Source organism: Acinonyx jubatus, chromosome C1 (genome assembly GCF_027475565.1).
Source record: "Acinonyx jubatus isolate Ajub_Pintada_27869175 chromosome C1, VMU_Ajub_asm_v1.0, whole genome shotgun sequence".
Lineage (NCBI taxonomy): Eukaryota > Metazoa > Chordata > Mammalia > Carnivora > Felidae > Acinonyx > Acinonyx jubatus.
In genome coordinates, this window is record NC_069381.1 from 106,585,053 (window position 1) to 106,608,756 (window position 23,704).

The 23,704-nt window shown below is 37.3% G+C and overlaps 1 protein-coding gene across 6 annotated transcripts in view; it reads left to right on the plus strand.

The window, feature by feature from the left end:
• ARHGEF4 (Rho guanine nucleotide exchange factor 4) overlaps nt 1-23,704 on the plus strand; it is a 261,691-nt gene that overhangs the window by 118,507 nt on the left and 119,480 nt on the right. For 5 of the 6 annotated variants that reach the window (XM_053214832.1, XM_027056096.2, XM_053214833.1 and 2 more), the window contains exon 3: nt 984-1,292. The exons of the other annotated variant lie outside the window; for it this stretch is intronic. In XM_053214832.1, the coding sequence (XP_053070807.1) occupies nt 984-1,292 (309 nt within the window). The remainder of the gene's footprint in view (nt 1-983; nt 1,293-23,704) is intronic. 6 annotated transcript variants of the gene reach the window in all.

Genomic DNA, 23,704 nt, shown 5'->3' on the forward strand with positions numbered 1-23,704 from the left:
ACTTAGAGCAATATTTGGGAGCTAAAAAAAATGAAACAAAACGAAACAGTGATTCTCAGCCTTGGGTGCATATTAGAATCACCGGGAGAGCTTTGGAAAGTCCCAGTTCCCAGGCTGTACCCCAAAACTATAAGTAACAGTTATGCTCCCTCCTCCTCTACCTTCTTCTCTCTCCCCGTGTGTGTGTATTCATATATATATGCATGCATATATATAATTTAAGGCAGACTCTTGAAATAGTTAACAGAAATTTCACCTTTGTTTCCACCAAATAGTATACACAAAGTATTTGGAGATGACATTCCAAAGAAGTCTTGTGAAAGAGGTGTCCACCAGGGTGCAGTGGCAGGGGGTGGGAGGTGGGGGATAAGACTTAACACCTGTGAAGAAAAGGTGCACCTTTGGGTTGATCCCAGAGGCCATGTCGAACACAAAGGATGACCAAGGATGACAAAGAATGGCCATGTCAACACAAAGCCCACGTAGTCTGTTAGTAGGGACAAACTTTATTTTGAATTCAGTTAGGTTGCCTGATAACTGTAAACTAGGACAAAGTGAAGGCAACACAGGTAAAGTGCAGCTGTGTGTACATTTAGTTAATGTCTGTGCCAAGAAAGAAGTAATAAGTGCCTGAGTGTGTTTGTGTTCAAATTCTGTTCTCAGGGTATGTTGTTTAAGCAAGAGCTTTCAAGTAATCACTTCAAGACTTTCAGTAATCACTTTCAGTAATCTTTCAAGACTTAATTTTTTGATCAAGGTAGAAGACTTGATCTCTTTAAATAGTCTTGAAAGTACAGTTTTTAAAAGAAACAAGATTTGTTTTATTCCTAATCTTCACATTTTCCAGAATTACTGTGAACAAGGTATTTTACTGGAATCTGTATTTTAGGGGATTAACCCAAAGATGGGGGTGATACCCCCAAAAAAACTGAAAAGAAAAGGACACTGTGCCCAGTTGATATGTTCTCCTCTCTGATCTCTAGAACTATATGCGGTGGGAAGAACAACAAGGCAAGAAGCCCAATTGCTCCCACAGTCAGAAAGCTTTTCACATTGAGCCAACTCAGAGGCCATTCTCTATCACTGAGATGGTGGCATGGACCCTCCCCTCCGTCTCTGCAGAGGATATCCCCAGGGAGACTCCTTCACAACCTAGGAGCATCATCCCTCGGCACTCACGCATCAGTTTAGATGACCTGTGGCTGGAGAAGATGCAGAGGAGGAGGTTGAAGAAGCAGGTCCAGGTTGAAAGGAAGATACACCCAGAGATAGCACATAAAGATGGAGTCCAAGTAAGCTGTTTACATGCCATGTATCATCAGACTTGGCCTGGTATCCCCTCTTCCTCTGCAGCTGCTTACATTTTCTAAGCTCTCCCTTGACTCTTTCCTGTGATATAGTTTGTTGCCCTTGGGCCCTATGTATACAGCACAATGACACCCTTCCTCATGCCCTCAGCCTCAGCATAGACTGCAGATGAGATTCTACACAGTGGTATGTCTCAGAACCAGAGGTTGTAGCTTCTCTTCCCTCTCTACAGTGTGTCTCTGCCTGTGTTCAGCTCTTTGCAAGGCACTGGAGCAGAACTGAAGAAGGCAGGGCCAGCCCTCAAGCTTTCCTGTAGTAATTACCATTTAGTGGGGACCTACTCAGTGTCAAACACTATGTTTGACACTGGACAGTATTATCTCTACTACTAATAACTATGACATTATGATATAATATTCTTAATTAAATTAATTAAACAAAGTTATACTAAGTCAATTAAATGCCATCCCTAGGGACATTTGACAGCATGATTTTTTATGAAAATGTCATCCTATTAAAAAAACTTAATAGTGCACACAGCATACTTTTTACCCATTCCCAGACTCTGTTTCTTGTTCTTTCCCTTTATAAAATAGCAATTTTTTTATTATCAAGTATTTGTGAAGTACACATCCCTGAGTCTCCCTCATCCCTTTTTTAATTTATGGTGAATTCACATAACATAAAATTAACCATGTTAAAGTATACAATTAAGTGGCATTTAGTAGATTCACAAGGTTTTGCAAGCATCACCTCTATGTAGTTACAAGACATTTTCATTATCTCAAAAGGAAACTCCACAGTCATTAAGCAGTCACTACCCATTTCCCATCCCCAGACCCTGGAAAGCACAAATATACTTTCTGTGGCCTATGGATTTGCCTATTCTGGATATTTCATATAAATGGAATCAATATGTGACCTTTTGTGTCTGTCTTCTTTCACTTAGCATAATCTTTTTGAAGTTCATCTATGTTATAGTATATATCAGTACTTCATTCCTTTTTAGGACTGAATAATATTCCATTGTATGGATATATTTGTTTGATGTCATTTACCCATATCATACCCATTGATAGACATTTGGGTTGTCTCCAACTTTTGGCTATCGTTAATAGTGCTGTCAAGAACATCTATGTATAAACTTTTGTTTTAATCCATGTTTTCTATTCTTTTAGAATAGGAGTGGAATTGTTGGTACATATGGCAATTCTATGATTAACTCTTTGAGGAATTGCCAAGCTGTTTTCCATAGTGTTCACACCATTTACATTCTCACCAGCAATGTATGAGGGTTGCAACTTCTCCATGTCTTCACCAACACTTGTTTTCTGTCTTATATTGTTTTGTTTAAATTACACCATCCTGGTGGGTCTGAATGGTATACCTCACTGTGGTTTGATTTACATTCACCTAATGAGTTATGTTGAATATATTTTCATATGCTTGTTGGCCACTTGTAAACTTCTTTGGAAAAATGTCTCTTCAAGACATTTGCCCATTTTTAATTGGGCTTTTTGTCTTTTTGCTATTGATTTGTGAGAATTTTTTTATATACGTGGATATATATTATGACATACATATATGTGTGTGTGTGTGTGTATATATATTATGATACTTACTGAATAAGTGATTTGCAGATATTTTCTCCCATCTGTAGATTGCCTTTCACTTTCTTGATAGTGTCTACTGCCTTGATAGTGTCTACTTGCACAAAACTATTTAATTTGATATAATCCAATTTGATTTTTTGTTGTTGTTGCTTGTGAATTTAGTGTCATGTCGAAGAGTCAATTACCAAATCCAAGGTCATGAAAATTTACTTCCTTGCTTTCCTCTAAGAGTTTTGGGGTCTTTGATTCATTTTGAATCAATTTTTGTGTGTTGTGTGAAGCAGAAATCCAACTTCAATTTTTTCTATGTGGGTATCTTGTTGTGTTAGCAACATTTGTTGAAGAGACTAACCTTTCCCTCATTGAATGGTCTTGGCACCCTTGGAAAAAAAATCAAATGGCCTTTGATATATAGATTTATTTCTGCATCCTCAATTCTGTTCCATTGGCCTATATATCTATGGTTATGCCAGTTCCACACTATTTTAACTACTGTAGTTTTGTATTAAGTTTTAAAGTTAAGATGTATGAGTTATCTTTGCTATTTATATGTATGGTGTAGAAGGCTATTGGTATTTTGCTAAGATTACAATGAATCTGTAGATAACTTTGGAGAGTATTGCCATCTTAATAGTATTAAATCTTTGAATCCATGAACACAGGTTGTTTCTCCATGTTTTAGTTGTTCTTTAGCTGTTTTTAGCAATGTTTTGTAGTTTTCAATGCAGAAGTCTTACACATCCTTGGTTAAAATGTTTCCTAAGTATTTTTTTCAAAAAACGTTTCTTGAGGGGCAGAGGGAGAGAGAGAGAAAGAATCTTAAGCAGGCTCCATGCTCAGTGCAGAGCCTGACGTGGGGCTCAGTCTCATGACAGTGAGATCATGACCTGAGCCAAAATCAAGAGTTGAATTCTTACCCAACAGAGCTACCCAGACACCCCTTTTCTTCAGATTTTTAATTGATGTATGGTTGAAATATAATATTATATTAGTTTTAGGTGAACAACATAGTGATTTGATACTAATATACATTATAAAATGCTCACTACAATGAATATAGTCACCATCTGTCACCATACAAAATTATTACAGTATTATTGACTATATTCCCTATACTGTACTTTTCATCCCCATGACTTATTTATTTTATACCTGGATGTCTGCAGCTCTAATCTCCTTCACCTATTTTGCCCATCACCACCCTCCCCCTCTGGTAACCACCAGTTTGTTTCTGGTATTTATGGGCCTGCTTCTGCTTTTTGTTTGTGTTTGTTGATTTGTTTTGATATGTGATTTTTAGATTCCACCTATGAGTGAAGTAATATGGTATTTGTCTTTCTCTGTTTGACTTATTTTACTTAGTATAATACCTTCTAAGTCTATTCATATTGTCACATCACAAATGGGAAGGTTCCATTCTTTTTTATGGCTGAGTAATGTTCCATTGTGTGTGTGTGTGTGTGTGTGTGTGTGTGTGTGTGTGTGTGTATACACCACATTTTTATATATTCACCTATTTATGGACACTTAGGTCACTTCCATATCTTGGTTATTGTAAATAATGCTACAGTAAACATAGGGGTACATATATCTTTGATGTTTATTTTTTGAGAGAGAGAGACAAAGTGTGAGCAGGGAGGGGCAGAGAGAGGGAGACACATTTTCTTTTTGACAATAAATTGTCAGCCATTCTGACAAGTTACAGATTCCTCACTGTGGTTTTTATTTGCATTTCCCTGATGATAAATTGAGCCTCTTTTCAAGTGTCTGTTGGCTATCTGTATGTCTTCTTTGGAAAAATGTCTATTCAGGCCCCCTACCCTTACCCATGAAAATGTGTATTCATTACCCTACTCAGGGTAAGATGGACCTAATAAAATAAGTTGGGAAGTATTCTCTCATCATCTATATTTTTGAACAGATTGATAAAGTTAGTTTTCTTTTTTTGTTTGTTTGTTTGTTTATTTTTGAGACAGAGACAGAGCATGAGCAGGGGAGGGGCACAGAGCGAGGGAGACACAGAATCCAAAGCAGGCTACAGGCTCTGAGCTGTCAGCACAGAGCCTGACACAGGGCTCAAACTCACAAACCATAAGATCATGACCTGAACCGAAGTCAGGCACTTAACCCACTGAGGCACCCTAGCATCTCAATAAAGTTGTTTTTCTTTGCTCTGAAGTCTACTTTGATATGAATATATCCACTTCTTTTTTGATTTATGTTTACATATACCTTTTGCTTTCAACCTGTTATTAATTTGAAGTAAATTTCTTATAAGCAACATTATTAGATGTTTTTGTTTTATCCATTCTGCTTACCTCTTTTAATTGGTGCATTTTGACCACTTCCATTTGAAATCTTTATTGTGTTAGGATTTAAGTCTGCCACTTTATTATTAGTTTCCTGATTGTTTCTCCTGTTTTCTGGTACTCTTTTCTGTCAGTTTTATGAATATTTTTAGGATTCCATCATAATTTATTTGTAGTATTTTTGAATGTATGGTTCTGTGTAGTTTTCTTAGTGGTTGCTAAAAGTATTGTTGTATACACACATAACTAATCACTGTCTACCATTATCAACATTGTATCACTTCCAATGAACTATAGTAATCTTACTCCCACAGAGGCTCATTTCCCCTCCCCACTTTATCATTGTCTAAAGTGTTTTCTCTATCTACATTAAGCACCATATCAAATTTTTTTAAATTTTTGTTCAGTCATCAAAAATGATTTAAGACATTCATGAGAAATGGATAATCTATTATATTTACCCTAAATTTTACCCATGCCAATGTTCTTTCTTTATGAAAGTCCAGACTTTTTTTGTCATCATTTCTTTTCTCTTTAGAAAACTTTCTTTAGCCACCCTTTAAGGGTAAGTTTGTGAACAATATATCTTTTACTTTTCCTTCAACTAAAAACGTCTTTATTTTCCCTTCATCCTGAAGGAAAAAAGATACAGGCTTAGCAGTTGACAGTCTGGCCTACATTGCTCAGATGACAAACTCCTTGTTAGGTGTACCATTTAAGGAATGTATGTTTGCTCTCTAGTTGCTCTCTTTAGTTTTCAGAGGCTTAACTGTGATATGTCTTAGAAATCATTTCTTTGGGTTTACCCTATTTGTGGTCCACTCAGTGTTTTAGTTAGCTTGGGCTGCCGTAACATAATACCACAGACTAGGTAGCTTAAAGAACAAAAACATTTATTGCTCACAGTTCTGGAGGCTAGAGGTCCAAGATCAAAGTGCTGGCCGATTCAGTGTCTGGTTAGAGCCTGCTTGCTAGTTTTGAGATGGCTTCTTGCTGTATCCTCAAGGGCAGAAAGACAGATCATCTCTCCTGTGTCTTTTCTTATTAGGGCACTAATCCCATTTATGAGGGCTTCTCCTTCATGTTACCTTCAAATGCCATCACACTGGCGATTAGGGCTTCAACATCAGTTGAGAGGGGACATAAACATTCAGTCCATAGCATGAAGCTTTTTGAATTTGTGAATTCAAATTTCAAATTTCACTGAATTTGGGAAGTGTTCAGCCATTATTTCTTTAATACTGTTCCAATCCCATTTCTCTCTCCTCTCCTTCTAAGACTCTGCTCTTTTGTTATCAGCCCATGGGTCACTGGGACTGTTTTGTTTCAGTCTGTTTTCCTTCTGTTGTTCAGAATGAGCAAACTGTATTGATCTATCCTCAAGTTCAATGATTTTATCCTCTGTCATCTCCATTCTACTACTGAGCCTATCCAATAGGTTTTTGTATCAGTATTGATTCTTTTTTGGCTCTTTTTATAACTTCATTGTCTGTTTTTTTTATTTGTTTCCAGAAAATATGTAACTGATTATTCAAGTATTTTTATAATGATTGCTTTACATTGTCAGATAATCCAACATCTAATTCATCTCAGTGTTGGTATGTTGTCTTTTTTCATTCATTTTGTGGTTTTTCTGTTTCTTTGTATAATGAGTGATTCTCTTGTATCCTTTATATTATGTGATGAGACTCTGCATCCTATTTTACTTTCTTTCTTTCTTTTTTTTTTTAGCAGTTAGTCCCCCTGATGAAAGTTGGGTACTCACTGCGTCATTGCATTTGGGTGGGGTAGAAGTTTATCTCCCTCTTCATCCCTACTTACAACTTCCTGGTAAAAGTAGGGCACCAACTCTACCATCCCATTGCTCCCAGCATGTAAGCTCAGCTCTCTGCTGGCCCCTGCCAACACAAGGAGAGAAGAAACAAAGTGAAATACCAGTTAGTCTTGACTCCCTTCTCTTCCCCTACCTCATTACTGTCCAGTAGGTATGGAGGTTCATTTCTCCTATCTATCTGACACTGGGGCAGGTAGATATTAAAGTGGTAACTACTCCTGATTTACATGACATCATTCAGTCTCATTCATGCCAATTGTGGTAGACAATCAACCTAGCTGCACCCCACTGACACAAGAGTGAGGGCAGTAAAACCTGTTGGTGCCTCACCCCACCTCACATTGCTTCCTTGTCTGGTTCTTGCTTCCTGAGGGTGAGGCTCAGCTCTCCACTGCACCTACAGACACTACTCTGGCAAGCAAATTGGCTCACCAGTGTTTGCTTCCCCCACACAAGGGATGGAAAGTCAGTTCCCTGCTTGGCCTGCTAACACCACTCATGGGGAAATTAGAGTGCCACCTACTTCTGCCTGGAAAAGAATAAAACTTCCCACTCATTTCCATAGACATCACTGAGTGGGACATTACCTGCTTCTGCTTGGTGCAAGTTGGAATATAGCTTCCTGTTCAGCCCCACCAAACCACCTGAGAGGGGAATCAGAGCATGCCATCTGCTTCTGTGAGACAGGGAAGTGGGGTGAAAGATTAGCTCCCTGCTTGGCCCCACTTTCATTTCATGCTGTTTCTTTTGGTCTAAGCAGGTAGTGATTTTGCTGGTATAAAATTCTTAAGAACCTTTTGGGTCTCCCATGTATGCCACAGGGATTCCCTCAATTAAACAAGAGGCTCTTCCAAAGATCTTTCTGTTTTTGGCTTCTTTTGATATGGCTAAGGGGATCTTTGAGTCACGTGCTTAGTGTCTTCAAAGATCCTTTTGTATGACTGAATACTCTGACTTTCAGTACTTCTGAGGTATTAGCAAAAGGTAGTCTAGACACTCCGTTTTTTCTCTAGACCTAGTTTTCTGAAAGTGATCTCTTAACTTTAGTATTTTTTGCCATCTGGGTAAGCTGAGAATTTCCAAAATCATCGAGCCCCTGTTCCTTGTTGTTCAGTAGTTCTTCCTTCTATTTATTTCTTTCTTCTTGCATTTTAGCATAAGCAGCAAGAAGAAACTAGGCTGTACTTCTAACACTTCGCTTGGAAATCTCCTCACCTAACTATCCAAGTTCATCATTTACCAATTTGCTCTCTATATAACTACAGGGCACACTTATGCTTAAGCATCCTACCACTAAATGACAAGGATTCTTATTTCCTTCTGAGCCCTCACTAGAGGCACCTTTAATCCATTTTCTATTAACAGTCTGTTCAAAACATTTTAGTTGTCTTCTAAGGCAATTTATGTTTTCTCTGTCACGGTCCTCACTCCCTTCTGAGCCCTCACTGCTAAGCATGACTTTAACATCTATGTTTCTACCAACAGTCTACTCAAGGAAATCTAGACTTTTTCTATCATACTTTCCCAGATTCTTCCAGCCTCTGCCCATTGCCTAATTCCAAATTCACGTCCACATTTTTAGGTGATTATTACAGTCACACTCCACTTCTAGGTTCCAAAATCTCTACCCGTTTCCTATTTCTGCTATAACAAATTACCACGAATCTAATGGTTTAAAACAACACAAACCTATTATCTTACAGTCCTGTACCTTGATAAGGTAAAATCACATCAGTAAGGCTGTGTTCCTTTCTTAAGGACCTAAGGGAGAATCCATTTCCTTGTCTTTTCCAGCTTCTGTAGGCTGACCATATTCTTTGTCTTCTGACCACTTCTGCATTTCAAAGTCATCACCATGGCATCTCTCTGACTGTTCTGTAGTTCCCTCTCTCTCTGAACCTGACCTCTGCTGGAAAATGTTATTTTAAGGACTCAAGATCAGGTTGGGCCCACCTAGGTAATCTCCCCCTCTCAAGACCCTTAACCTTAATCATATCTTCAAGGTCAGTTTGTTTGGTAAGGTAACAGGCAGGGATTAGGATGTGTGTACAGCTTATATTATTCTGTCTACAACAGCCATCCTTCTTCTAATGTTTTCTCCCTTGTTTAGGGGAAACAAGCTTTTCTTTGAGTTTTTCTTGTTTGTGCCTGTCATTGGTTCTGGTTGGAGGCTTCTGCACTGCCTTGTCTGGGATATATGAGAGCCATAAGGAGACCAGGTCACTCAGCACCCTGTTGCCTCACAAGTCTTGAGGTCTCTAGACAGCCCACCTTCTTTCTACCTTTCAGTCTTTCTACATTTGTTTGTTGTATTATATCTGGAAGTTTAGTTGGAAGAGGAAGGGCCTTGAAAGAGTGGGGCTACTCCATCCTAGCAGAATCAGAAATCTCTAAAAGTTTGCTTTTTAAGAACTAAGTGTTTTTTGTGGGGGTAGTGAGGGGGTCCCTAAGGCACATTCAGTGATGTGCTAAAAGGACTCATGAGACTTAGCATATAATCATGGTGAGGCTTATTGCAGTGAAAGGATGTATGGTAGGATCAGCAAGGGAAAAAGACACAGGTGGAGTCTGGATAAGTAACCCACAAAGTCTTTCCATGCTTTCTCCCTCCTGTAAGGGTTCACATTGAGCTTGCTTCTTTCTCCAACAGGAGAGAAAAATGAAGTACCATGTGCCCAATGCTTCTGTCCAGGGAAGCCCACTAGATGCTGAGAGTTTAAGGTTTTTATTGGAGGCTGGTCACACAGCACCCCCTTGCCTAACACATACTGAATTTCAGAATACTAGAAGGAAAGCAGGTGTTTGGCATACAGCACACTATACAATTGAAAACTGTAAGTTCTCACTTTAATTTGTTGATATATAAAAATTGTACACAGAGCCCAGGCACAGGTGAACCCATCCTTATCAGTTAGGGAATGGTTCAAGAGCCTTCCAGATGCCAGCCAAGATACCAACCTTGTACACAGGCACTGGTAAAGATAACATCCTCAGGTCTGCTCTTTGCTTTTTTCTGCATGTGAGTAACAAACTTATTTGGGATATTATCAGATAGTACCTCTAGTCAACAAAATAATGGAACAAACAGCTTAGGATCTCACCAAATCCCACACCAGGGAAAATGCACACCTATAGCCGGGAATCCAAGGGAGAATGGGTTAAGATTCAGAAATGGGGATAGTGCATAATATAAGGTCTTTTTACCATTTGACTATAACTCTTAAGGTAGGAAGTGAATATAGGAGACAGTTATACATAACTAAAGGTCAGAGATATAAATTGCAAATTTATATCTTATAAATTATAAATTAAAAGTATTGTTTTACATTTTGAAATGAATGTTTTGATGCAGCTGCTACTGCAAACTGGCCATGTCAAAATGGTCACAAGTCAACCCATGAGTATAAACAGTTTTGTTATAACAACAATCCTGTGAGGTGGTTATTATGTACTTGTTTTACAGATGAAGAAGCTGAGATTCAGAGACATTAAGAAACTTGTTAAATTCTAAGGTCATATGTTGGCAGAGACAGGATTTGAACCCAATTTGTGTGTCTCCAAAGCCTTTTCTCTTTCTAACTTGCATTGTTTCATGTAGGTTATGGAATGATGGGATGAAACTTCACATATTTTTTACTGTAAGTTCTCATTTTAATTAGCTTATATGTAGAAAAATTGTTGGTAGTGTGTAACCACATAGGGCAAGAACAAATGCTGCATATTTAATATGGTACTTCTCTGGCTTCTAGACTCCCGATGAAAGGTGTACCTGCCAGAATCACTGTCTAAAGAGGAAATAGCTCAATTCTAGCTACACTACCAGTTTTTCATACTAAGATTTATACTGCCGTTGGGGAGGAACTCACTTAACAGTCAATGCATTTCAGTTTAAAGGAATAATTGAAAACTGATCTCCCACCAAAGGCCACATTCCTGTCTGAGACTCAAAAGCAGAGTCCGGACACTGGTGTTCCCAAAGACTATATTTGCCTCCAGCACCCAGAATCTCAGAAAGCCTCTTCTCATTCCTCAGTGCCCTTTGTGTCTGGTGACTCAGTATGAGCTAAGAATGTTTTCCTCCATGCTATTCTAACAATCAAAGAATGATTTACCACTAATTTTTATGAGGAATCTACAAAGTATGAAACTAAATACAGTTCCTTATTATTCATAGATTCCATATTTTTTAATTCACCTACTCACTAGAATTTCTTTCTAACCCCAAAATCAGTACTCAAGCCACTTTTGCAGTCATTCACGGGCATGTGCAGAGCAGCAAAACATTTGATTCACCCAATGCCAGGTCCTCAGGTCAGGTTGAACAAGGTGATGTTCTGCCTTTATGTTTAAACTCTTTTACTAAACAAATGTCCTTTTGTGGTCTAGTTGGTATTATGTTTTTGGCGTTTTTGTGCATATTGTTGATGATTTTGCTGCTTAAAATGGCTTCCACACCTAGTGCTGAAGTGATGTCTAGTATTCCTAAGCACAAGAGAACTGTGATTGCCTTACAGAAGAAATAGATGTGTTGGATAAGCTTTGCTCAGGCATGAGTTCTATTGCAAGTGGCCATGAATGCAATGTTATGAATTAATCATATGGTACATTCAGAAAAAAGAAAGAGGAAATTTACTGATATGTATATGAAGTCATTCTGGAAGATGCTAAAGTTAACAGCTGTAGTGTTATGATGTAACTATGGAAAATATGGAAAAGCAGCTAAAATGTGGACTCATGAGATGATGAACCATGAAAAAGTGTAGTGGGCAGCGTGTTGTAAGACTGAAAGCCAAGGAGGGGAGCCTGGGTGGCTCATCGGTTAAGCATCTGACTTTGGCTCAGGTCATGATCTCACAGCTTGTGGGTTTGAGCCCCACGTCTGGCTCTACACTGATAGCTCAGAGCCTGGAACCTGCTTTAGATTCTGTGTCTCCCTCTCTCTTTCTGCCCATCTCTCTCTCTCTCTCTCTCTCAAAATTAATAAACATAATTTTAAAAATTAAAAAAAAAAGACTGGAAACCAAAGAAATTTATGGTCACCTTACCTAGGGTCAGGAAAATGTTAAACCTATCTACCTAGTGCTGCCCAACTCACTTGTTTCAAAGGGCTATATCATATAAGAAACATTAAACTTACAGGTGAGGCAAGTTCTAGGATCAGGGGACTTCAAGAAAAAAATGTAAACACTGGCTAAGTGTTATACAAGAAAAGGGTTATATGGAAGAGTGGGTTTTCAATGCCAATGAGACTTGCTTATTTGACAAGGATGTTGACAAATGATACAATGTAATGCAAATAGTGTTTTGGTTGACAAAAAATTGTGTGACTAGAGGCTCACAGGAACCTATTTCCCCCAGGAATGAGGATTCAGTATTTGCCAATTCAGTGGTTTCAAAGACTTTGTAAAATATGCATAGCACAAATAGTGAGAATTGACTATAATTGGAAGACCACAGCTCCAGGAAGAGAGTATGCAGGAAGCATAGGGATGTGTGGATAGAAAGTTGTGGCTCATTTACTATTTTTATAATAAAAATCTTTTTCCTGTGGGATGCAGTCCCATTCCCTGCTTTTGTCCCTCCCACAACCAGACTGAACTTACAGAATTACCAAGGTTTTGGACCTGTTACTCCTGCTGACAGGATGCTGTCCAGTGTTTATCAAGGCACTACATTTTACCTACTTAAAAGAGCTAGAAGCTAGATACTGAAAATATCTTGATTGAAGTAGAAGTTAGGGGACACCTGAGTGGCTCAGTTGGTTAAGTATCCAACTCTTGATTTCAGCTCAGGTCATGATCTTATGGTTCATGAGGTTGAGCCCCACATCAGGCTCTGCACTGACAGTGTGAGCCTGCTTAGGATTCTCTCTCTCTCATTCTCTCTCTCTCTCTCTCTCTCTCAGCCCCCTCCCCTCTCTCTCTTTCAAAATAAATAAATAAATAAACTTAAAAAAATAAAGTGAAAATTAGTTTTACTTATTCAATATGTTTAATTTTAATATATTAGTAGTAGTAGTTAAGGAAGTACCTCTCTTTAAAAAATTTTTTTTAATGTTTATTTATTTATTTTGACAGAGGATGTGTACACGCACGCGTGAGTGGGGTAGGGGCAGAGAGAGAAGGAGGCAGAGAATCCCAAACAGGCTATGTGCTGTCAGTGCAGAGTCCAACTCTCAGCTTGATCCCACAACCCCATGACTGTGAGATCATGACCTGAGCTGAAATCAAGAGTCAGATGCTTAACTGACTGAATCACCCAGGCACCCCAACATATATTTAATTTTAAAAATAATGTATGGAGCACTAACATTGTTCTGGGTGGTGAAAATATAAAAATTAAAATACTACAATAGAGGAATGCAAGGATGGGGGAGGGGAGATAGGGGTGGGTCACAGGAGGAATGCTGAAACCAGTCTAGCAATGTAGATGTCCCCTGGGCTGAGTCCTGAAAGCTGTGTAGGTTACTCAGGAAAGAAAGGAATGCAAAAAGGCTGTTAGAGCAGAGAAAACATCCTTAGCACAGATACGTTTCTAATTTTAAGGAGTTAGATTACCTAGTAAATAAAGTATGAGGGGAGTGGCAGGAGATGGAACAGAGGATTAGGTCAAGGCCAAGACATAGAGCATTCTAGATGAAGAGTTTATAGTTTGTCCTTTGGCCACTATGTGGCTTTTAAGTGCAGAAGCAATATAGTCACTTGATGCTGACAATTGCATATCCTATTTAAAAAATAAGGTACTTGGAAGCAGAGTAGAAGATGAATTTGAGGGAGACACAATAAGATATGAGGACCTGAATTAGTCAAGTGGTAGCCAGCATAGATAAAATTATAAAAATTGCTCTAGTATTTATCAAGCATGTTCTATGTAATAGTCACTAATTGATTCAAATGAAATAACACATTCATTCCTACAGATGGCATAAGATGCAAGTATTAATATTATTCTCATTTTTCTAGTAAGAAAATCAAGGCATAAAAAAATAAGGAGTTTGCCCAAGATCACATAACTAGCAGATAGCAGGGATATGATTCAAACCTAAGAAGTCTGGCTCTGGGGCCCATGTTTCAACCACCACATGTTACATCCTCTCTAGGAGAAGGTTGGAGATGTATTTAATAAAGAAAAGTCTAAATATCATATGATTTCACTCATATGAGGACTTTAAGATACAAAACAGATAGACATAAGGGAAGGGAAGCAAAAATAATATAAAAACAGGGAGGGGAACAAAACATAAGAGACTCTTAAATATAGAGGACAAACAGAGGGTTGCTATAGGGGTTGTGGAAGGGAGGATGGACTAAATGGGTAAGGGGCATTAAGGAATCTACTCCTGAAATCATTGTTGCACTATATGTTAACTAAATAAATAAATTATTTGAAAAATAATAATACATAAGCAAAAAAAGAGAGGTAAAAGTCTATCAGATTTAGTTATTATTGGATGTGAGAGATGAAAAAGGGAAGAAGCTAATGTTGGGTTTCAGCCAAACAATTGTGTAGATGAATAGTAACAGCATTCCCTGAGAAAGGAAATACAAGAGGAACTGGGATGTAGAGAAAGGAGTAGAATATTAAGTTCAGGGTACTTGGGTGTCTCAGTCAGTTAAGCATCAGACTCTTAATTTCAGCTCAGGTCATGATCTCATGGTTCATGGGATTGAGCCTCACATCAGGGTCTGTGCTAACAGCACTGGGCTTGCTTGGGATTCTCTTTCTCCTTCTCTGTCTTTGCCCTTCCTCTACTCAAAATAAATTTTTAAAAAAGAATAAGTTTGATTTGGTACTTTTTCAGTCAGGGGAACCTGTGGCTCATTCAAATGTATATATTCAGGAATCAGTGTTGAAATTATGAGTCTAAAGCTTAGGGAACAGGTCAGGGCTAAAATGGAGATTAAAGAACCATGGGAAGTTTGTATTCTGTCAGAAAAGGAGGAGGCAGAACCCAGAATGCCAACATGAATCATTACAAAGGAAGGAAAGCCAAGAGAGAAGGAAAAGGAATAGAGCAGAAACAGTGGAATGATCAGCAATGTCAAATACAGCAGAAAGCACTGAAAGTGACTCACTGGATTTCACAGTAAGAACTTCGTTATTGAGCTTTGTAAAGCAGTGTGAGTATAGAGTGTAGACAGAAGTCAAACTGAGTAAGTAGTAAAATGAGGAAAGTAGAGAAAATGAAGCAGTAGAAATGGAAATACAGTTTTATTTCAAAAAGGATGGTCCAGAGAATAAGGAGATTTGAGGCATCTAGCTTTGCTTAACCTCTTTGAACCTTTTTCCTCATCTGGAAAATGGAGATGTTAACTTCTTTCTATCTTGACTTGTAGGAATTAAATGAGAAATGATGAATGAACTGTGCAGTACATACCAGACACATATAAATTGCTTAATGAAAGCTATCCCATTTCTCTCTATCAGCCCCTTCCTGAATAATGAGCTTGATTCAGAATCATATGATATGGATAAAAGATGAAGATAGTCACTTTCCTCAGGGAGCTTATAGTGTAGCTAAAGTGCCAACACAATAATAAAATATATGTTGTAATTCACTGAACACAAACCATAGAATAACCATACTGCAAAACAGATGCTGTAGTGATATCAACAGAATACTGTTAACAGAAAGGAGATGTGGGTAATTCTGTGTGGAGGGAGCATGGGAAATACCTTGCAGGAAGGGAGATACTTGCATGAAAAACTGATAAATTTTCACCACAGAAAGCAAATTTTCACCACAGAAAGCCAAGTCAAGGGCATGGTAGGGGAAGTTGGTCCAAGATGGTGGTGTAGGAAGAAACTGAACTCACTTCCTCCTGTTCACACCAAATCTACAGCTACATATGGAACACTTCCATCTGAAAAAGAACTGGAAACTAGCTGAAATGTTTCTCCACAACAATGGATAAAAAGACCACATGGAGATGAGTAGGAGAGGCAGAGACATAGTCTCTCCAAAAACCCCACCCCAGAAGCAGTGACACCCAATAGGGAGGGATTTCTCAAGTCCAGAGTTTCTCTCAGAGGAGGGAGGGGTTTGTGCCCCACATCAAGCATCCCAACCCTTGGGACCTGCACCAGAGAGATGAGCCCCCAAAATGTCTGGCTTAGAAAACTAATGGGGCTTACATCCAAGGGACCCAAAGGACTGTAGGAAATGGAGATACTCCTTTTAAAGGACTTATATGTAGTCTCACTTGCCCCAGGAACCAATGTAAAATCAGCAGTTTGAAAACCACTTTTACTACATACGAAGGGGATCCATTTGCTAGGGCACAGGTGGGACTCTAGAGGCCAGCAGGGTACATGATTACAGCCCCCCAGGACTGGATATATTTGCATACTTTGAAAGCTACTGCCTGAGAGTCAGACTTCCAATAAGCCTGAAACTAGGTGCTCAGATCTTTCTCCTTGGATCATGACAGGTCTTGGTGCACTCTCAACAATGGGAAACTATCAAGAATAAATCAAGCAGCTTAGACAACCAACAATGTTTGAAAGACATTCATCACTTCCACAAAGCCACATTTTATCACTTCCACAAAGCCACTCCTTCAAGACTTTAGAGTAGCTCTTTTTCATAATTCATAGAAACAAACACAAGACAGTCAAGCAAAATGAGGAAACAGAAGAATATGTTCCAAGCAAAATGGTAGGATAAAACCTCAAATATTATAAGTAATCTCTCTGATAAATAATTGAAAGTAATGATCATAAAGATACCAAACTTGGGACAAGAATGGATGAACACAATGAGAAGTTAAAGAGATAGAAAAATATAAGAAAGTATATTCTTTAAACAGAAGTCACAGAGCTGAAGAATACAATAACTGAACTGAAAAATACACTAGAAGGGTTCAACAGCAGACTAAATGAATCTGAAGAAAGAATCAATGATCTAGAAGACAGGGCAGTGGAGCTCACCCAAACAGAGCAAGAAAAAAAAAAGATTTTAAAAAGTGAATATAGTGTAGGGGATCTGTGGAACAAAATCAAGTGGGATAACATTCACATTATAAGGGTCTCAGAAGGAGAAGAGAGAGAGAGAAAGGAGTAGAAAAATTATCTGAAGAAAACATTGCTGAAAACTTCCCTAATCTGGGAAAGGAAACAGACAGCCAGATCCAGGAAGTTCAGAAAGCTCCCAACAAGGTGAATCCAAAGAGATCTACCCAAGACACATTATGATTAAAATGTCAAAAGAGAGAATCTTAATGGCAGCAAGAGAAAAACAACTTGTTACATGCAAGGGAATCCCCAGAAGGCTATCACCAGATCTCTCAGCAGGAACTTTGCAGTTTGAAAGAGAGTGGTATTATACAGTCAAAGCTCTGAGAGGGGGGAAAAGAACTTTCAACCAAGACTACTCTACTCAGCAAGATTATCATTCAGAATTGAAGGAGAAATAAAATTTTCAACAAACAAAAGGTAATTAAGTCCATCACTACTAAACTGGCCTTACAAGAAGGGTAAAGGGGACTTCTTTGAGATGAAAAGAAAAGGCACTAATTAGTAACTAGAAAATATATGAAAGTAAAAATCACAACAATAAATTTAAATGTACAGTAGAGGTAGTAGACTAACCAGTTATAAAGCTAGTATGAAGGTTAAAAGACAATAGTAAAATTAACCATAACTACAAAACTTAGTTAAGGGATACACAAAAAGATGTAAAATGAAATATCAAAAAAAAAATGCTGAAGGGAAGTAAAAATGTGCTTTCACAATGCATTCAAACTTAAATTGCTGTAAACTTAAAATAGACTATGTGTGTGTGTGTGTGTGTGTGTGTGTATACAGTATATATATATAGACTATATATATGTATATGTATATATATATATAGCCTACTATGTGTGTATATATATAGTCTACCATATATATATATATATATATATATATATATATATATATATAGTATTATATGTGAACTTCATGGTTCCACAGAGCAAAACGATATCATAGATACATGAAAGATAATGAGGAGTATATACAACACTAAAGAAAATCATCAAAGCACAAGGGAAGAGAGCAAGAGAAGAAGAAAGATACATAGAACTATAAAAGCAGCTAGAAAACAACAAAATGGCATACCTATCAATAATAACTTTAAATTTAAATGGACTAAATTCTCCAATCAAAAGACATAGAGGCTGAATGGATTAAAAACAACAGTCATCTGTATGCTACCTACAAGAGACTCACTTCAGACCTAAAGATACATAAAGCAAATGGGAAGCAAAAGAAAGCTGATGTAGCTATACTCATATCAGACAAAATAGACTTTGAAAGAACAACAACAAAAAAGCTGTAATGAAAGACAAATAAGGGCGTTACATAATGATGAAGGGATCAATCCAGCAAGAAGACATAACATTTATAAATACATATACACCCAACACAGTGGTACCAAAATATATAAAGCAAATACTAACAGACCTAAAGGGAGAAATTGACAGCAAAAAAATAAAGGTTGGGGACTTTAAAACCCCACTTTACATCAATGGATAGGTCATCTTGAACAAACTCAATAAAGATACATTGGCTTTCAACAACACATTGGACAAGATTGACTTAACCAATATATACAGAACATTCCATCCAAAAGCAGCAGAATACACATTTTTCTCAAGTATAGATGGAACATTTTCCAGGATAGATGACATGTTAGGCCACAAAACAAGTCTTAACAAGTTTAAGAAGAATGAAATCATATCAGGCATCTTTTATGACCACAATGATAGGAAACTAGAAATCAATTCAAAGAAGAAAACTGAAAATATGGCAAATGTGCAGTGACTAAACAACATGGGTTAATGAAGAAATCAAAAGAGAGATCAAAAACTACCTCAAGACAAATAAAAATGGAAACACAACTTTATAGAATCTAAGGGACAAAGCAAAAGCAGTTCTAAGAGAGAACTTCATAGCAATACAGCCCTATCTCAAAAACAAGAATAATCTCAAGTGAATAACTAAACCATATACCTAAAGGAACTAGGAAAAGAACAAATAGAACAAAATTACTAGGAGGAAGGAAATAATAAAGATCAGAGCAGAAATAAATAGGGACTAAAAGACAATAAGGAAAGATCAGTGAGGGGTGCCTGGGTGGCTCAATTGATTAAGCATCCAACTCTTGATTTCAGCTCAGGTCATGATCTCACAGTTCCTAAGTTCAAGCCCCACATTGGGCTGTGCACTGACGGTGTGGAGCCTGCTTGGGATTCTTTCTCTCTCCCTCTCTCTCTGCCCCTCCCCTACTTGTGCTCTCTCTCTCTCTCTCTCTCTCTCTCAAAATACATAATAAATAAACTTAAAAAATATCAATGAAACTGAGAGATAATTCTCTGAATAGATAAACAAAACTGACAAACCTTTAGCCAGGCTCACCAAGAAAAAAAGGGATAAGAGAGGGGACTCAAATAAATAAGTGAAATGAAAGAGAAGTTACAACTGATACCACAGAAATACAAGGACTGTAAGAGACTACTAAGAACAATTATACACCAACAAATTGGACAACCTGAGAAATAAATTCCTAGAAACATACAGACATCCAAGACTGAATCATGAAGAAATAGAAAATTTGAATAGACTGATTAAAGGAGATTAAGGAGATTAAACAGTAATCAAAACCCTCCCAACAAACAACAATTCATGACCAGATAGCTTCACTGGTGAATTCCACTAAACATTCAAAGAAGACTTAATACCTATCTTTCTCAAAGTCTTCCAAAGAATTAAAGAGAAAGCAACACTTCCAAAACTCATTTTACAAAGCTGCAGTACCCTGATCCCAAATCCAAAGACACCACAAAAAAGAAAATTACATGCCAATATCTCTAATGAACAAAGATGTAAAAATCTTCAAAAAAATTCTGAAGCAAGCCAAATACTACAAGACATTAAAAGGATCATACATCATGATCAGTTATTCCAAGAATTTGTGGATGGTTCAAAATCTGTAAACCAATGCAGTACACCATTCAACAAAACGGATAGAATCATGTGATCATCCCAATACATGCAGAAAAATGATTTGACAAAATTCAGTATCCATTCATGATAGAATTCTCTCAACAAAGTGGGTATAGAAGGAACATGACTCACCATAATAGAGGCTATTTAGGACAAGCCCATAGCTAACATACTCAGTAGTGAAAAGCTGAAAACTTTCCTAAGATCAGCAATAAGACTAGGATAGCCACTGTCACTACTTTTATTCACCTTAGTACTGGAAGTCCTACCCAGAGGAATTAAGCAAGAGAAAGAAATAGAAAACATATAAATCAGAAAGGAAAAAGTAAAACTGTTATTATTTTCAGGCAACATGATATAACTTGTATAGAAAGCCCTAAAGACTCCACCAAAAAACTGTTAGAACTAATAAATGAATTCAGTAAAGTTGCAGAGTACAATGTCAATATACAAAAAAAATTGATTACATTCTATATACTTATAACAAACAATCAGAAAGAGAAATTAAGGGGTGTCTGGGTGGCTCAGTCGGTTAAGGATTTGATTCTTGATTGTGGCTCAGGTCACAATCTCACAGTTCATGAATTCAAGCTGCACATCAGGCTCTGTGCTGACAGCATGGAGCCTGCTTGGGATTCTCTGTCTGTCTGTCTGTCTCTCTCTCTCTCTCAAAAGTAAATAAATAAACATTTTTTTAAATAAAGGGCATTAGAAAAAATATTTTTAAAAAAGATAAATTGAGAAAACAATGCCATTTACAATTGCATCATAAAGAATACATTCTGGGGGACCTGGGTAGCTCAGTAGGTTAAGGGTCCAACTTCAGCTCAGGTCATGATGTCATGGTTTATGGGTTCAGCCCTGCTTCAGGCTCTGTGCTGACAGCTCAGAGCCTGGAGCCTGCTTTAGATTCTGTGTCTCCTTCTCTCTTGGCCCCTCCCCTGCTCTCTCTCTCTCTCTCTCTCTCTCTCTCTCTCTCAAAAATAAAATAAAACATTTTAAAAATTAAAAAAAAAATACAATCCCTAGGAATCAAAGACCTCCATGGTTAAATTACACTGTACACTAAATTATAAGACATTAAAGAAAAACATTGAAGAAGACACAAATAGAAAGATATACCATACCTATGGATTGGAAGAATTAATATTGTTCAAATGTCCATATTACCCAAAGCAATCTACAGATTCAGTGTAATCTGTATCAAAATTACCATGGCATTTTTCACAGAAAGAGAATGAACAATCCTGAAATTTGTATGGAACCACAAAATATCCCAAATAGCCAAAACAATCTTGAGAAAGAAGAACAAAGCTGGAGACATCATGCTCCCTGATTTCAAACTATATTACAAAGCTATAGTAATCAACATAGTATGGTATTTTAGTTTTTTTGAGGAACCTCCATACTGTTCTCCATAGTAGCTGCACCAATTTACATTCCCACCAACAGTGACTGGGTTCTCCTTTCTCCACATCCTTGCCAAAACTTTTTATTTTTTGTCTTTTTGATACTAACCATTATGACTGGTGTGAGGTTAAAGCTCACTGTGGTTTTGATTGCATTTCTCTGATGATTGGTAATGTTGAGCACCTTTTCATGTGTCTGTTGGCCATCTATCTGTAAGTACTCTTTAGAAAAATGCCTATTCCTCTGCCAATTTTTAATTGGATTATGTATTTACTTGGTGTTGAATTGTAGGAGTTCTTTATATTTTGTATATTAACCCCTTATCAGATATACCATTGGCAAATACAATTGTTTGTTTGTTTGTTTGTTTGTTTTAGAGAGTGTGTGAACAGGGAAAGGGAAGAAAGAGGGAAAGAGAGAGAATCCTAAATAGGCTCTGTGCTGACAGTGCAGATGTCACTGCATGTGGGGCTCAATCTCATGTGGGGCTCAATCTCATGAACATGAGATCATGACCTGAGCCAAAATCAAGAGCCAGACATTTAACTGACTGAGCCACCCAGATGCCCCTACTTTCTTCTATTCAGTAGGCTGAATTTTCATTTTATTAATGGTTTCCTTTACTATGCAAAAGCTTTTCAATTTTATGTAGCCCAATTGTTTATTTTTGCTTTTATTTCCTGCCTGGGGAAACATAGAAAAGTACTGCCAAGGTTGATGTCCAAGAGATTACTACCTATGTTTTCCTTTAGGAGACTTATGATTTCATGCATTAGAGTTAGGTCTTTAATCCATTTTGAGTTAATTTTTGTATATGGTATAAGATAATGGTCTAGTTTCATTTTCCATATAGCTGTCCATGTTTCACAGCACCATTTACTGAAGAGACTATCCTTTCCTTATTATGCATTCTTGCCTGCTTTGTCATAAATTTATTGACCATACATGCATGGGATTACTTCTGGGCCATCTATTCTGTTCAATTGATCTGTGTTTGTTCTTATGCCAGTACAATATGTTTTTTTAACTGAGGTACAGTTGGTATAAAACATATTAGTTTCAGGTGGATCACATAGTGATTTGATAATTACATAACAAAATGCTCACCACAGTAAGTTAGCTACTGTCTGTCACCATACAAAGTTATTTACAATATTCCCTACAACATTATTCCCTATGTTGTACTTTTTATCCCTGTGACTTATTTATTTTATAACTAGAAGCTTTTACCTCTTAATCCCCTTTTATTTCATCTATTCCCCCACTCCCTTCCCCTCTGGCAACCACTAGTTTTTTTCTCTATATTTATGAATCTGTTTCTCTTTATTTGTGTTGCTTTTTAGATTCTACATATAAGTGAAATCATATATTTGTCTTTCTCTGACTGATTATTTAGCATAAATCCCTAGTTCATCCATGTTGTCATGAATGGCAAGATTTAATTCTTTTTATGGCTGAATAATATTCCATTGTATGTCTTCATTATCCATTCATCTATCGACGGACACTTGGGTTGTTTCCATATCATGGCTATTATAAGTAACACTGCAATAAACATAGGGGTGCATATATCAATAGTATTTTTCACAGAACTAGAACAAAACAAATCCTAAAATTTGTATGAAACCACAGAAGAATAGCCAAAGCTATCTTGAGAAAGAACAAAGCTAAATATAAATACACAGTGGACTATTACTCATCCATAAAAGAAAATGACATCTTACCATTTGTGACAACATGGATGGACCTCTAGGGAATTATGCTAAGCAAATTAAGTCAGACAGAGAAAGATAAATACTGGATAAATGTGCTTATATGTGGAATCTAAAAAACAAAACAAAACTCATAGATACAGAGAACACAATGGTGGCTGCAGAAGGGAAGGAATGGAGAGTGGGCAAAACAGGTGAAAAGGGTCAAGAGGTACAAACTTCCCATTGTAAAATAAATAAGTCATGGGGACATAATATACAGCATGGTGACTATAATCAATAATATCATAGCATATGCTCAAAATTTGTCAAAAGAGCTAATTCTAAAATTATCTTTGTATGGGGACAGGTAGTAATTAGGTTTATGTGGTGATCACTTTGCAATATACATAAATATCAAATAATTATGTTGTATGCCTGAAATCAATATAATGTTATGTGTCAATTATACCTCTATAATTTTTTAAGGGCATGATAGTATGGAATTCATGGAGTATCAGGCAGTAGTGAGTGATCGGTTCTTGGTGGTAG